General features: G+C 52.1%; 1 protein-coding gene across 1 annotated transcript in view; it reads left to right on the forward strand.

The window, feature by feature from the left end:
• Nucleotides 1-14,449, forward strand: part of LOC129016230 (uncharacterized) — a 151,490-nt gene that overhangs the window by 28,101 nt on the left and 108,940 nt on the right. Inside the window, exons 11-16 of the mRNA XM_054455393.2 lie at nt 4,933-5,118; nt 5,711-5,863; nt 7,660-7,804; nt 10,636-10,794; nt 12,123-12,247; nt 13,950-14,144. Of these exons, the coding sequence (XP_054311368.2) occupies nt 4,933-5,118; nt 5,711-5,863; nt 7,660-7,804; nt 10,636-10,794; nt 12,123-12,247; nt 13,950-14,144 (963 nt within the window). The remainder of the gene's footprint in view (nt 1-4,932; nt 5,119-5,710; nt 5,864-7,659; nt 7,805-10,635; nt 10,795-12,122; nt 12,248-13,949; nt 14,145-14,449) is intronic.

Genomic DNA, 14,449 nt, shown 5'->3' on the forward strand with positions numbered 1-14,449 from the left:
CTGGAAATGTCTGTCCCCTTCCCCTTCCCCCATTCCCCTCTTCCTCCCTTCCCCACTCCCCTCTACCTCCCTTCCCCACTCCCCTCTACCTCCCTTCCCCCGCTTCCTTCTTCCTCCCTTCCCTCCCTCCCCTCTGCCTCCCTTCCCCCCTCCCCTCTGCCTCCCTTCCCCTCTGCCTCCCTTCTGCCCCTCCCCTCTGCCTCCCTTCTGCCCCTCCCCTCTGCCTCCCTTCTGCCCCTCCCCTCTGCCTCCCTTCTGCCCCTCCCCTCTGCCTCCCTTCTGCCCCTCCCGTCTGCCTCCCTTCCCCCCCTCCCCTCTGCCTCCCTTCCCCCCTCCCCTCTGTCTCCCTTCCCCCGCTCTGCCTCCCTTCCCCCCGCCCTGCCTCCCTTCCCTCCGCCCTGCCTCCCTTCCCTTCCCCGCCTCCCTTCCCCCCTCCCCTCTTCCTCCCTTCCCCCTCCCCTCTTCCTCCCTTCCCCCTCCCCTCTTCCTCCCTTCCCCCCTCCCCTCTTCCTCCCTTCCCCCTCCCCTCTTCCTCCCTTCCCCCCTCCCCTCTTCCTCCCTTCCCCCCTCCCGTCTTCCGCCCTTCCCCCCCTCCCCTCCTTCCGCCCTTCCCCCCTCCCCTCCTTCCTCCCTTCCCCCCCTCCCCTCCTTCCTCCCTTCCCCCCCTCCCCTCCTTCCTCCCTTCACTCGTTTATTTGTACATATGTTTGATTCATGTGCAGTAACTAAGAGCACAAACCCATCTGGACTTCCTCATTTCAGATCCCAGTCCCATTCCTCACCAGCAGGACCTTGGGCAAGGCACTTTACTTTCCCAGGCCTCAATTTTCCCCATCTGGACAATGGGACTATATTGTAGAGTGACCTTGCAGACCAGGTGAATTGCTTGGTGTGTGCGGAGGGAAGTGGTTGTTGCCATTAGTCTGGGACACAGCACTGAGCCAAGCAGGTGGCATCCATCGGCTCGTGGAGCCCAGAAGCTTCCTCTACCTGCCTAACATGCGATGTTCCATATGCAGGCCAGAGCTCATGCCTCTCTGGGCCGTATTTTCTTGTTCTGTCATTGAGTCAGCAAGGCCCTGCATGAGCCCTGGCAGGTTCTGGGAATGCACTGGCTTCGTGAAGCCTGGGGAGAGGAGGGGGGTGGGGAGTGAGGGGCAAGCAGGGAGAGAGTATTTTAATGAACTGTTTATTTTAGAATAATTTTATTTATTTATTTATTTAATGATTATTATTTTTTGAGACTGAGTCTTGCTCTGTTGCCCAGGCTGGAGTGCAGTGGCACAATCTCGGCTCACTGCAACCTCCGCCTCCCGGGTTCAAGTGATTCTCGTGCCTCAGCCTCCTGAGTAACTGGGATTATGATGCACACCACCAGGCCCAGCTAATTTTTTTGAATTTTTAGTTGAAATGGGGTTTCACCATGTTGGCCAGGCTGATCTCGAACTCCTGAGCTCATGTGATTTGCCTGCCTCGGCCTCCCAAAGTGCTGGGATTACAGGCATGAGCCACTGCGCCCAGCCTTCTTAATGGTGTCTTTCGATGAACAAAAGTTCTTCATGTTGATGAAGTGCAGCTTCTTGATGCTTTCTAGCTGGCGTTTGATCTCCCCCCGGTCCTAACGCTTCCTGTCTTGTCTTCTCCCAGTTCTGTTTTCTTACCTTTTCAGGGAGGGTTGGTTTGAGCATGATGACTGAGCTTTAGAATCATGTTGGAAAAGTGAAATCAGCTTAATAAGGGTTCCAGGTTTGAGAATAATTTTATTTTTCCATCTTTAAAAATGAAAAAGAGTGAATATTTTAAATAGACTTTTAACTGAAGTGTAAGTAAGCTTTCGTTACAGAGTTTTGCATTAAGATTTTTTTTCTCCTCCCATTTTTTTTTTTTTCAATTTATTTTTCTTTCAAAATTCTTTGTTCTTCTCTTTGCGATGTGGTTTCTGATTTTTGTGAAAACGGGGAAGGCTGGCCCTTCTGGGCGCATCCCCAGGGCAGCCGTACACAGAACCCACTGGGTCATTACTGTCTGGACTGCTCAGCACCCAGGCCTCATGCTGGCCCAGTTGTCCTGGCGGGGCCACCTGAAGTGGCTCACAGATCTGGGCTCTCTGCCAGCCAAGTGGCACCAGCCTGCCCCACAGTCCTGCAGGCCGTGACCAGGCTTCTGGCTCCAGCTTTGGTCTGGGTCAGGCCCGAGCCTGCCCTGTGCCCCCGCCGCCTTTCTTGGACACAGTAGTCAGAGGCGGGAACCTCCAGCAGGCGGCCCCTCCCATGTGTCGGAGAGCTTCTTAGTCTTTTTATAACCCCTGCCTGCCCGGCCAAGCCCGCTTGCCCTGCTCTGTGTTAACAAAACAGACAGTTTTGTTTTCTTTGCTCAAATACAGGAAAACATTGAATGTGCTTTTTCCAGGCTCCACACACCCCTGTCCTTTCACAAAGAAAACATGCAGTGAGATGCACACGCCAAGACCCACAGACATGCATCCTGAGTGCACGTGTACACACGTGGGACACAACCCACACACACTGAAGCAGGCACCCATTGCACTGGGACGTGCACATGCACACTGGATCACGTGTACATGCACAGACCTGCACGTACACTGACACAGGCTCACACCAAGGCACAGGGACACACAGACACACAGGGATATGCACACACATGCTGGATCATGTGTACACACACAGACCTACACACACTGATGCAGGCTCACACTGAGGCAGGCTTTCCCAGGACACCCACATGGGGAAATGCAGGGACACACACCCACACCGTAGACCTGTCAAGACACACAGACACGCACACACACACAGACACATTGAGGCATACACGCCAAGACTCACATACCTGGAGACGCAGATATACACCGCAGTGTATGCACATGTGAAGACATGGCACAACATGCACATACACGCAGTAGGACACTCACACAGTGGGACATGTGGAGACAGCCACCCACACCTGGACACATGCAGAGGCACACCCAGATACACTGGGCTGTGCGTGGGCACACAAGGGACACACAGTACACACACACGCACCTGGACGCATAGGCACGTGCACACACCCACTGGGACACACGAGATGCCCACATGGGAACACGTGTGGACAGGCATCCACCAGGAAATACATGCATACTAGGGTACTCGAGTGCACTGAGACACCTGCACACCCACGTGGGAACGTACACACCCACAAGTACTAGGATTCTACAGCACACACCAATATGCACACACACAGATGCTCATGTTCACACCTTCACACAGTGTGCTCACATCCTAGCATAGTAACACAGATCTGGTGAAGAGTCACGAATCCAAAGAAAGAACAGAGCTGGGCAGGTTGGGCGTGATGGCTCACTCCTGTAATCCCAGCACTTTGGGAGGCTGAGGTGGGCAGATCACCTGAGATCAGGAGTTCGAGACCAGCCTGGCCAATATGGTGAAACGCCATCTCTGCTAAAAATACAAAAATTAGCCAGGCGTGGTGGCTCACATCTGTAATCCCAGCTACTCAGGAAGCTGAGGCAGGAGAATCACTTGATCCCAGGAGTCGGAGGTTGCAGTGAGCTGAGATTGTGCCACTGGACTCCAGCCTAGGTGACAAGAGCAAGACTCCATCTCAAGGAAAAAAAAAAAAAAAAAAAAGGGACAGAGCTAGGCAGAGATTTTATATCCCCACAGCTGCCAAGCAGTCCCTGTTCTGGAGTGGCATGGGTCTAGCACAGAAACCCCTGTTCACACCCAGTGCCCCAGTGCCCCAGGGCTGGATTTTAGAGTGAGTCCAGAATTTGCATTTTGAGAAGCAGTGAGTGTTGGGATCATGCCTGGCCTGGGAGCCAGACCCTCCTGGGTTAAATCTCAGTTCTATTTACAGCTGGGCTACCTGAGGCAAGTTCCTTACCCTTTCTGTGTCTCAGCTTCCTCATCTGCAAAATGGGAATGATAAGAAAGGCAATGTGTGTGACATGTTATCAGCAGTCTGGCTTGTAGTGAACACGGTTTGTTTATTAAGATTTGTAGGTCTAGACCGGGCATGGTGGCTAATGCCTGTAATCCCAGCACTTTGGGAGACCGAGGCGGGCAGATCACTTGAGGTTAGGAGTTCACCACCAGCCTGGCCAACATGGTGAAACCCGGCTTTACTAAAAATACAAAAATGAGCCAAGCGTGGTGGCACGTGTCTGTAATCTCAGCTACGTGGGAGGCTGAGGCAGGGGAATCACGTGAACCTGGGAGGCGGAGGTTGCAGTGAGCCTAGATGGGACCACTGCACTCCAGGCTGGATGAGAGAGCAAGACTCCATCTTAAAAAAAAAAAAGATTTGTTGGTCTGATTTCTCCGAGGTGCCTGGGGCGGGGAGAAGCTCTGTCCTGAACCCACTCCTGTTTGCCTTCCTTTCACTGAAGCCCTGGAGTGAGGGTAGCTGGGCGTCTGAGTGGTGGGCTACATGGAGTGCCTTTTTTCTTTTCTTTTTTTTTTTTTGAGACAGAGTCTCGCTCTGCCACCCAGGCTGCAGTGCAGTGGTGTGATCTCAGCTCACTGCAGTCTCTGCTTCCTGGATTCAAGGGATTCTTGTGCCTTAGCCTCCCAAGTAGCTGGGATTACAGGCACACACCACCATGCTCGGCTAATTTTTGTATTTTTAGTATGGACGGGGTTTTGCCATGTTGGCCAGGCTGGTCTCCAACTCCTGACCTCAGGTGATCCACCTGCCTTGGCCTCCCAAAGTGCTGGGATTACAGGCATGAGCCACCATGTCTGGCCTCTGGGGTGCTTTTAAAATGTTCCCTGAACAGAGCAATTTGTTCAGACTCTGGGGGACTCAGCTCTGTATTATGAAGTGCCCCAGGTGAGTCGGTGTGTGGCCAGGGTGAGGCCTGTGAAGGGCATTTACCCACCACCTCGGGTGGGGGCCGATTTCTGTCCCCAGCCACTGCTCCAGACCCCGCGGGCCAGCCCTGGTGCCTTCCTGGGCATCTCAGCCCTGGTGCACAACCTCTGTGCTTCTCTGGATGAGCCCTGCGGGCAGCTGCCTGGAGTCGGCTCCCTAGTGAGGATCCTGGGAGATGCCTTAGGTGAGAACTGTACCATCCAGGAGCCCTCGGATGATGACAAGGTGAGGACATCCAGTGTCCTGAGTACCAGCTTCAGTGCCCCCAGTGGGGCCCAAGCCAATCAGGCAAGCTCCAGGTAGAGAGGGTGGGGGTGGGTTACCCCCTTTCCCCCTTCCTCCTATCCTTCATTCCCCCTTCCCCCTTCAACCCATCCCCTCACCCTCCTGACTGCCCCCCCCACACCACTGCCCCTTCTATACAACTGCCCCCCCCACACCACTGCCCCCCCAATGCCACTGAGTGGGGATGGGGTGAAGCGGGGAAGGGGGAATGGGCTGAGATGCCCAGGAAGGCACCAGGGCTGGCCCGAGGGGTCTGGAGCAGTGGCTGGGGACAGAAATTGGCCCCTACCCCGAGAAGGTGGGTAAATGCCCTTCACAGGCACCCCCCACGCCACTGCCCGTCCCACGCCACTGCCCGTCCCACGCCACTGCCCCTCCCCACGCCACTGCCCCTCCCCACGCCACTGCCCCTCCCCCATGCCACTGCCCCTCCCCCATGCCACTGCCCCTCCCCCCATGCCACTGCCCCTCCCCACGCCACTGCCCTCCCCACGCCACTGCCCCTCATGGTCTTGCCTCCATCTCGATTTAGCTCCAGCTTGTGCTGAAGGCAATCGGCAATGCGGGCTTGGCAGCCATGGCTCTCACCCCCACACTGAGTACCTGTGCATCTCTGAGAAGCAGCGCCCCCGAGATCCGGCTGGAGGCCATCCAGGCCTTCCGAAGGGTCCCCTGCTCTGCAGACGTGAGCCCTTGTGTGCTGTTTCACTGGGTTGGGGTTGGGTGGTGGTGGGTCTCGAACCACAGTTTGCTAATTCACTTCTTCAATTGTTCATTCATCATGTATTTAATGAGCACCTACTTTGGGCTGGGTGCTAGTGTGAACAGATATCCAGGTCTAAGCCTGTGTGTGGTGTGGGAAACAGATTATTTATCAAAAACACAACCATATGATTACCGGTGCCATCTGTGCCCCCTCTAGTACAGGGTTTGGCAGACTATGGGCCATGGGCCACTACCTGGCCCTTTGTCTGTTTTTCTCAATAAAGTTTTATTGAAACACAGCCATGCCCACTCACTTATGTGCTATCTATGGCTGCTTTTCTGCTCCACCTGCAGAGTCAAGTCATTGCAAGGGACCGCATGGCCTGCAGAGTCTAAAAGAGTTCTCTGTCCCTTTACAGAAAAAGTTTGCTAATCCCTGGACCGGTACCTCCCTTCTTACTCAGAGTCAAAGTCACAGTCCCTTCATTGACCTCCCAGGCCCTGAGGGATCTGACCTCTGGGCCTCACCTGTTCCTGTCACCTCCCATCCCTCCTCCCCAGCACATTGCCCTTTCTGTTCTTCCTCAAACACTTGTGACCCTCTCTTGCCCCAGGCACTTTGCACATGCTGTCCTCGTTCCTGGCACACTTTTCCCCCAGATGTCCCCAGGCCTTTCTTTTTCATGTCCTGTACGTCTTAGCTTAAAAGGCACTTTCAATGTGAGGTCTCCCTTGACAATTTCACCTGAAATTGAACCTCCCAGGTCCCCCTGGCTCTGGTCCTGTTTCACCATTTCATTTTTCCCTCCATAGTGTTTATTACCACCTAACTTTTTTTTTTTTTTTTTTTTTTGAGACGGAGTCTCGCTCTGTCACCCAGGCTGGAGTGCAGTGTCGCCATCTCCGCTCACTGCAAGCTCCGCCTCCTGGGTTCACGCCATTCTCCTGCCTCAGCCTCCCAAGTAGCTGGGACTACAGGCGCCCGCCACCATGCCCAGCTAATTTTTTTGTAATTTTAGTAGAGACGGGGTTTCACCGTGTTAGCCAGGGTGGTCTCGATCTCCTGACCTCGTGATCCGCCTGGCTCTGCCTCCCAAAAGTGCTGGGATTACAGGCATGAGCTACTGCACTTGGCCATCACCTAACTTTTTATGTATTTCACATGCTAATCTCATTGACTGTCTCCCTGCTCTAGGATATCAGCTTCAGGTGGACAGGGGCTGGGTTGCTCTTGTTTATGGCTGTCACCTAGCACAGTGCTGGGTGCATAGTTGCTGCTTAGTTAATATTTGTTGCATGGATGGATGGGTGGGTGGATGGGTGAATGGATGGTGGGTGGGTGGATGGATGGGTGGGTGGGTGGCTGGCTGGCTGTGGAGGAAGCCAGTAGGTACTGAGGGAGTCACAATGTGGGGAGGTGGCTTGCTTTGGAAGGGCTTAGGAAGGCCAAGACATTTAAAGACCTCCTGTGTGGTGAGACATTATGCTGTTTTTGTAAATAGTTTTATCGGAATGTAGCCATGCCCATTTGTTGGTGAATGGATGAGGCTCTAGGCTGAGGCTGGTAGAGACTGGGAATTAGGCACGGTCAGTGAACCCCCTGCTACCTCCCACAACTGCACCACAGGTGAGTGTGTGTCGGGGAAGCCTCCCGCAGTAGGGACATCAGGACAACCGGGGCTAGGCAGCAGGTCCACCTGCTGGAGCCAGGGACATCATATTCCTGGGTGGAGGCAGGTGGGCCTTGGGTGATGGCCTTCCTTCTGCCCAAGCCAGCGATCAGTGCTCTCCCGTCTGTACCAATCACTGGAGGAGGATGCTGAGATCCGTATCAATGCCTACCTGGCCCTGATGAGATGCCCCAGTGAGGAGGTGTTTGCCCAGGTGCGGCGCACCCAGGCAGGCGAGCTCTCCACCCAGGGTGAGCCATGGGTATGTGTGTGGGAGGGGTGTGAGCAGGGATGGGGCTGGGAGGGCACCTCCTGAAGAGTGCAGGGGGTTTGAGAGCATCCTCTCCCTCCACCCCTTTGGTATCCTCCTGTCTTCTTGTTCCCCTGTTTCTCTACCACACTGTCTAGATAAGGGGCTGTGTGTTCTTCCCTTCCCCACATAGCAAGTCCAGTCCCCATTCCGCCATTGGATGACTTTGGAGAAGTTGCTTCTCCTCTCTGGTCCTCAGTTCCGTCATCTGTAAAATGGGATGGGAATCAGTGAGGCCTCTTTTAGCTCTGGCCAGATCACGACGCAGTATCCTAGAGAGACCTAAGATAGAAGAGGGATGGTGTCGGCAAATCTCAGATCCCTGCTAGAGTGAGACAGTTCCCTTTATACAGGCAGCTAAACCCAAAGATGTAAATTCAAAAAAATAAGTTCAACTGATTGTTGAAAAATTTTCCATAATGCACAGTGGGGTGAGAGCCTGGAGCCTGAGAGCCCAGGTTGAAATCTCAGCTTCACCTCTTCCTTCGTGTATGCCTTTAGACAAGTAAGTAAACCTTTGTGAGCCTCCATTTCTGTACCTGTAAAATTGGGATAATGCTAGTACCTCCCTCACAGAGTGTTGCGAGCATAAAATGAGTTAATACACAAAGACATTTAGAAAGCATAGTAACTGCCATATATGTGACTGTTGCTTTTAATGTTGTTATCACTACTGCTATTATTATTAATGCAGTGTAGCTATATAGTCAAAATTTTAAATCATAGGCAAGGGACAAATGGAAAATTAGTCTTCCTTCCTCTTCCCCCCAATATTTTCCTGTGTCCTGAAGATACACACTGTGAAGAGTTCTCCTGTGTATTACATCAGAACTTGTAATACATAGATAAACATACACATGTATCTCCTTAACAATAGCATCTCAGGATCATGTTCTACTTGCTGTTGTGCTCTTGGCTTTTTTGTTTTGTTTTGTTTTTTGAGACAGAGTCTCGCTCTGTCGCCCAGCCTGGAGTGCAGTGGTGTGATCTCTGCTCACTGTGAGCTCTGCCTCCCGGGTTCATGCCATTCTCCTTCCTCAACCTCCCAAATAGCTAGGACTACAGGCGCCCACCACCTCACCTGGCTAATTTTTTGTATTCTTTTAGTAGAGACAGGGTTTCACCATGTTAGCCAGGATGATCTCGATCACCTGACCTCATGATCTGCCCACCTCAGCTTCCCAAAGTGCTAAAGTGCTGGGATTACAGGCATGAGCCACTGTGCCCAGCCTTTTTTTTTTTTTTTTTTTTTTTTTGAGACAGAGTCTCACTCTGTCACCCAGGCTGCAGTGCAATGGCACGGTCGTGGCTCACTGCAACCTCTGCCTCCTGGGTTCAAGCAATTCCCCTGCCTCAGCCTCTTGAGTAGCTAGGATTACAGATGCGCACCACCATGCCTGGCTAATTTTTGTATTCTTTCAGTAGAGATGGTTTTGCCATGTGGGCCAGGCTGGTCTCAAACTCCTGACCTCAGGTGATCTGTCCACCTCAGCCTCCCAAAGTGCTTGGGATGACAGGGGTGAGCCACTGGGTCCAGCCTGCTCCTTGCTGTTTGTCTTTAGCATGTCTAGGAGCTCATCTCTCATCTATAGCTCTTATAGACTCTCATCTGTGGCTGTTTCGCCAGAAGTTTGTGCTATAACCCATTTTACCAGTCTCCACTGATAGGCCTTTAGGCTGTTTCTGGTCTTTTGCCGTTGGAAGCAACAACCACAAACCTACCAACCTTTGGCCCTTGAATTAATCTCAGTTTAGGATAATTTCCCAGAAGATAAGTTGCCATGGTAAAGGGTATGTACATTTAAAAGTCTGATGTGATGTTGCTGAATTACATTCTGAAGAGATGGCACTATTGGAAGATACAGCTCTCTGCCTTGGCAGTTTCAGGCATGGGGTGTGATGTGTGCTAAACCCCTTCTCAGGGGATCAGCTGAGGGGCTCAGCCTCCACAGTGGCCCTGGGGTACCACCTGATGTATTGTCCAGTGGGAATAAGTGGGCACCTTACCCCTAAAAACCCACATTCTGCTCTATTCTGTGATAGATTGTTCCGGAAGCCCCTGACTGGACTTTCTAAGAGCCTGGGACAATGCAGAGAGGGTTGGGGGCTCCCTGTAGGACTCTAATATTCCCCACTGGACTCAGTCCCATGAGGCTTTCATTTGATCTTTATTCCTCCAGGGACCCTCATGGGTCACACGTCACCTTTTGTTGATCCTGAAATGTGCTTAGTCTTTTTAGGTCCAGGCTCTGCTTTTAACTGATCTTCCCAAAAAGCCCTGCAGGGTACTTTGTTAGTTCCTTTTTCAGATGAGAAAACTAAGGTTCCAAGAGCTGGAGTGACCATCTCAGGCCACACTGGTACATGGTAGAACTAGGATTTGAAATCAGGTCTGACTTCCCATTTTCACTGATGAGGAAACTGAGACTCAGAGAGGTAGAGGGACCACCCCGAGGTCACACAGCTTTTGAGCTTTGGGACTGGGTTCAGACTCAGGTCTGACTTTTGAGCCCATGACACCTTCCTTTCTCTTCTGGGAAGTGTGTCAGAATTCCATACACGGGCTAGATTTCCAAGTTCTGTTCAGGCACGACTTGTTGGCTGCTGTTTCTTGAGAGAAGATGTAGGTCTCTGTAGCCAGACTCCTGAGAAGCCCCCGTGTGTGGGAATTGCAGGACTGAGATGGGGGTCGGGAGAGTCTTTTCTCTGGACAGCGCCAGCTCCTGGCCATTTCCTCACGGCCCCTCCCTGCTGCCCATGACTCTATTCCAGTGGGTTCTTTTGTGTGGAGTCACCTCCTGCAGCTGCTGGAGACGCACGACCCCCTGAAACGGGCCCTCCGGGACACCCTCCCCAAGGACATCCTCAGCCGGGAGTTCCACCCAGAAATGTGGAAACACTCGTCCTATTCTGATGCCACCTTCCGATCAGGTATGGCCATCCTGGGCAGCCCCTGTCCTGCTCTGGGACCACAAAGGCTGGGGGACCCTGGAGCTTCAGCTGTTGAGAGCATGTGGATTAGACGTTGTGTCAAGTGGTCAAATATTTACATGCCAGTTGGGTGTGGTGGCTCAAACCTGTAATCCCAGCACTTTGGGAGGCTGAGGCAGGAGGATTGCTTGAGCCCAGGAGGTTGAGCCTGCAGTGAGTCATGATTGCACCACTGCACTCCAGCATGGGTGACAGAGTGAGACCCAGTCTCAAAACAAAACAAAACAAAACAAAATGAAAAAAAAAAAACTTACATGCTGCTTGTTCAAAAATATATTTGCAATATTTCCATAGCACCTGCTGCTTTTTTTGGAAGACATAAGTCATATCAGTTATTTTATGGCATTCAACTGAATACCTATATCTTTTCTCTAAATTGGCTCTTTGTACCTTATATTTGTGTTAAAAAGGAAATTATCTATCACTACCATTAATAGAAAGTCAACTTAACTCTCTGTAAAGAGAAGGTAGTCCTAAAAAGTGCTGTACACCCAGAGGTGGGTAATGAAACACTGAAGTTTATTTATTTATTTATTTATTTATTTTGACACGGACTCTTGCCCTGTTGCCCAGGCTGGAGTACAGTTGCACAATCTCATCTCACCGCAACCTCTGCCTCCAGGGTTCAAGTGATTCTTCTGTGTCAGCCTCCCGAGTAGCTGGGACTACAGGCACGCACCACAATGCCCGGCTAATTTTTGTATTTTTATTAGTAGAGATAGGGTTTCACCATGCTGGCCAGGCTGGTCTCAAATCCCTGGCCTCAAGTGATTTGCCTACCTTGGCCTCCCAAAGCTGAGATTACAGGCATGAGCCACTGTGCCTGGCCGAAACTGTTTTATTAAATTCTCCTGGATTCTGTGGCTTGTTGAGGGCTGTGAATTGTGAGAAGTGTTTTTTCCTGTGTTAAGAGATTAGCCCCACACTGAGACTGCCTCTTTGTTGTAATTAAACAGAAAATAAAAAAGGGGATCTCTTTCAACCTAAGGCTCCAAAACTACCTCAGCCATTCTGGGAAGCCTGGAGTTGGGGGTTGGGTGCTCTGGGCACCTCCTCTCTGCCTGTCAGCAGAAGTGGGTGTGTGTGACTCTCTGTCCTGGACTCCCTCTGCTCTTGAAAAGGCTTAAGGCTGTTTCCCATCCTGGCCAGGGAGGGGTGGGAAGACACACCATGTGTCTGGCCCTGTCTCAGGGTATGGTCCTGTGGTAATAGCCAGACCCCACTCTGTGAGTGTACAGAATGTACTGATGTTTTTTTCTTACTCCTAGTGTCTGGCAGCCTGGGAGCCAACCTGGAGGGGACCCTTCTCTTCTCTCCTGCCTCTTTTCTTCCCCGTTCTGCCACAGTCAACCTGACCATCCACACCATGGGCCGTGCCTTCAACCTTCTGGAGGTTAGAGGGGAGCCTTGCTGTAGCCTCTGCAGGGCCTCTCCTAGACTTCGGGCCAAAAATATCCCAGTGACTTACCTGTCTGTCCATCCATCCCTTGCCTCTATTGTTCAATCTCTTCCCCTAATATCTAGTCACCCACCCGCCCATAGATATGTCCATACGTCTATCAGTTCACCTACATGCCTCCATCCCTCCATCCCTCCATCCCTCCCTTCCTGCTTCCATCTATCCACTTACCTGCTCATCTGTCCATCCGTCCATCCACCCACATCCCTCTCATTCATCTCGTCCATACACCCACCCATTATCCATTCATCCACCCACCCATCATCCATTCATCCAACTACCTACCCACCCACCCATCATCCATCCACCCACCCACCCACTCATCACCCACCCACCCATCATCCATTCACCCAACCACCCACTCACCCATCATCCATTCATCCAACCACCCACCCACCCATCATCCATTCATCCAACCACCCACCCACCCATCATCCATCCATCCAACTACCCACCCACCCACCCATCATCCATCCATCCATCCACCCACCCACCCACCCATCATTCATTTGCCCACCGACCCACCCACCCGCCATCCATCCACCCACCCATCATCTATCCAGCCATCATTCATCCATCTACCCATCCATCATCCATCCACCTATCTACCCACCCATCATCCATCTACCCACCTAACATCCATCCTTCCATCCATCCATCTATTCACTCAATCCATTTACCAAACCACCCACCCACCCATCCATCCATTCACTTATTCATCTCTCCACCCGCCTACCCATCCATGGACATACCCACCCTCCCATCTGTCCATCTGTGTGTCCATCCAGCCGTGTAATTTCCCATCCATCTCTGTCTACTGTCTCACCTACCCATCTATTCATCTGTTCTCCCACTCATCCATCTTTCATCCTCTGAGTCACACATCCATCTATTATCCATCCATCCACTCACCAGTCATTGCCAACGGCTGGTCTCTGGTCTTCTCTGAAAATGCTATCAGAGATGTCTGGATGGAAAGAAGGAGGAAAGAATGAATAGATGGAAGGAGAGTGGTCTATAAGAAAGGAAAAGCAGATGGACGGATAGGACTAAGGATGGATAGAACAAAGGAAAGAAAAGATGGAAGGTGGAGAGGCAGATGGATGGATGGATGGGAAGGACAAAAGGATAGGTGAACAGAGGGGTGCGTGGAGGGGCAGATGAAGACAGTGGGGACAGAAGGAAGGATCCGTTTATTTACCTATCAAATTTTGAGAACCCCCCCCTCCAGGGTAGGTCGTGCAGGTGCCTAGTGATTGATACATGAGCCCTTGCCCTCATCCTGGGTCTTTCGAGGAAGACACATATTCCAGTCTGAGTATATTGTGTGGGGCAGAGGAGGTGGGAAGAGAGTGACATGGGAATTCAGGGAGGGCTTCCCAGAGGTGATGACATTTGACCCAAGCCTTAAAGAATTGGCAAGAATTCTGCCGTGTGGCAGCTACCAAGCAGATACAGAGAGAGTGGTGGATTTCCCAAGGTTGTGTCCCTGAACCTAAGCCCAGGTGGACACCAGGGAGCCTGGAGTACCCTGCTCAAGCCTTCTGGGTCCCCCATTCATATCCCCAGCCTAACAGCTCATCATCACCCCTGTGACTGAATTGTTTCTCCCTGAGCCCCTGGCTTCCCTTCCCAGCTTGGGCTCCGGCTGGAAAATGCTGAGGAAATTGCTCACAGGCTGTTTGGCAGGAAGTCATTTTGGGGTCAGGAAGCCGGGAGAGAGCCCGAGCCAGAGAAGCCCCCAGGGCCAGAACCAGGGCCTGCACCACAGCCAGCCAGCCCCGAGTGTCCAGGAGACAGAGACAGAAGGATGAGAGACCTACAGCAGAAGGTAAGGGAGGTGGCAACACCCACTGTACTCCCCCAGGCAGGCCCACCCTGCTTCATGCTTGGACTTTTGAACCTGAGACTTGGGTGTCTGTGAACTCTGACTCTGCCTCCTCCTTACAGAATTAAGTGGCTGGTTCAAATCTGAGTAGTCAACTGGTAGCTGGCTTTATTTGGAAAAACTGTTGCTTGAAATAGATCCTATGCATGGAAAAGTCCCTAAGTTGTAAGTGTACAGCCTGCCTGTCCACCACCTCAACACACCCATGTCACCAGCAGCCAGACCATCTTCAGCTCCCAGCCTCCCTT

This window comes from Pongo pygmaeus, chromosome 18 (assembly GCF_028885625.2).
Source record: "Pongo pygmaeus isolate AG05252 chromosome 18, NHGRI_mPonPyg2-v2.0_pri, whole genome shotgun sequence".
NCBI classification, from domain to species: Eukaryota; Metazoa; Chordata; class Mammalia; order Primates; family Hominidae; genus Pongo; species Pongo pygmaeus.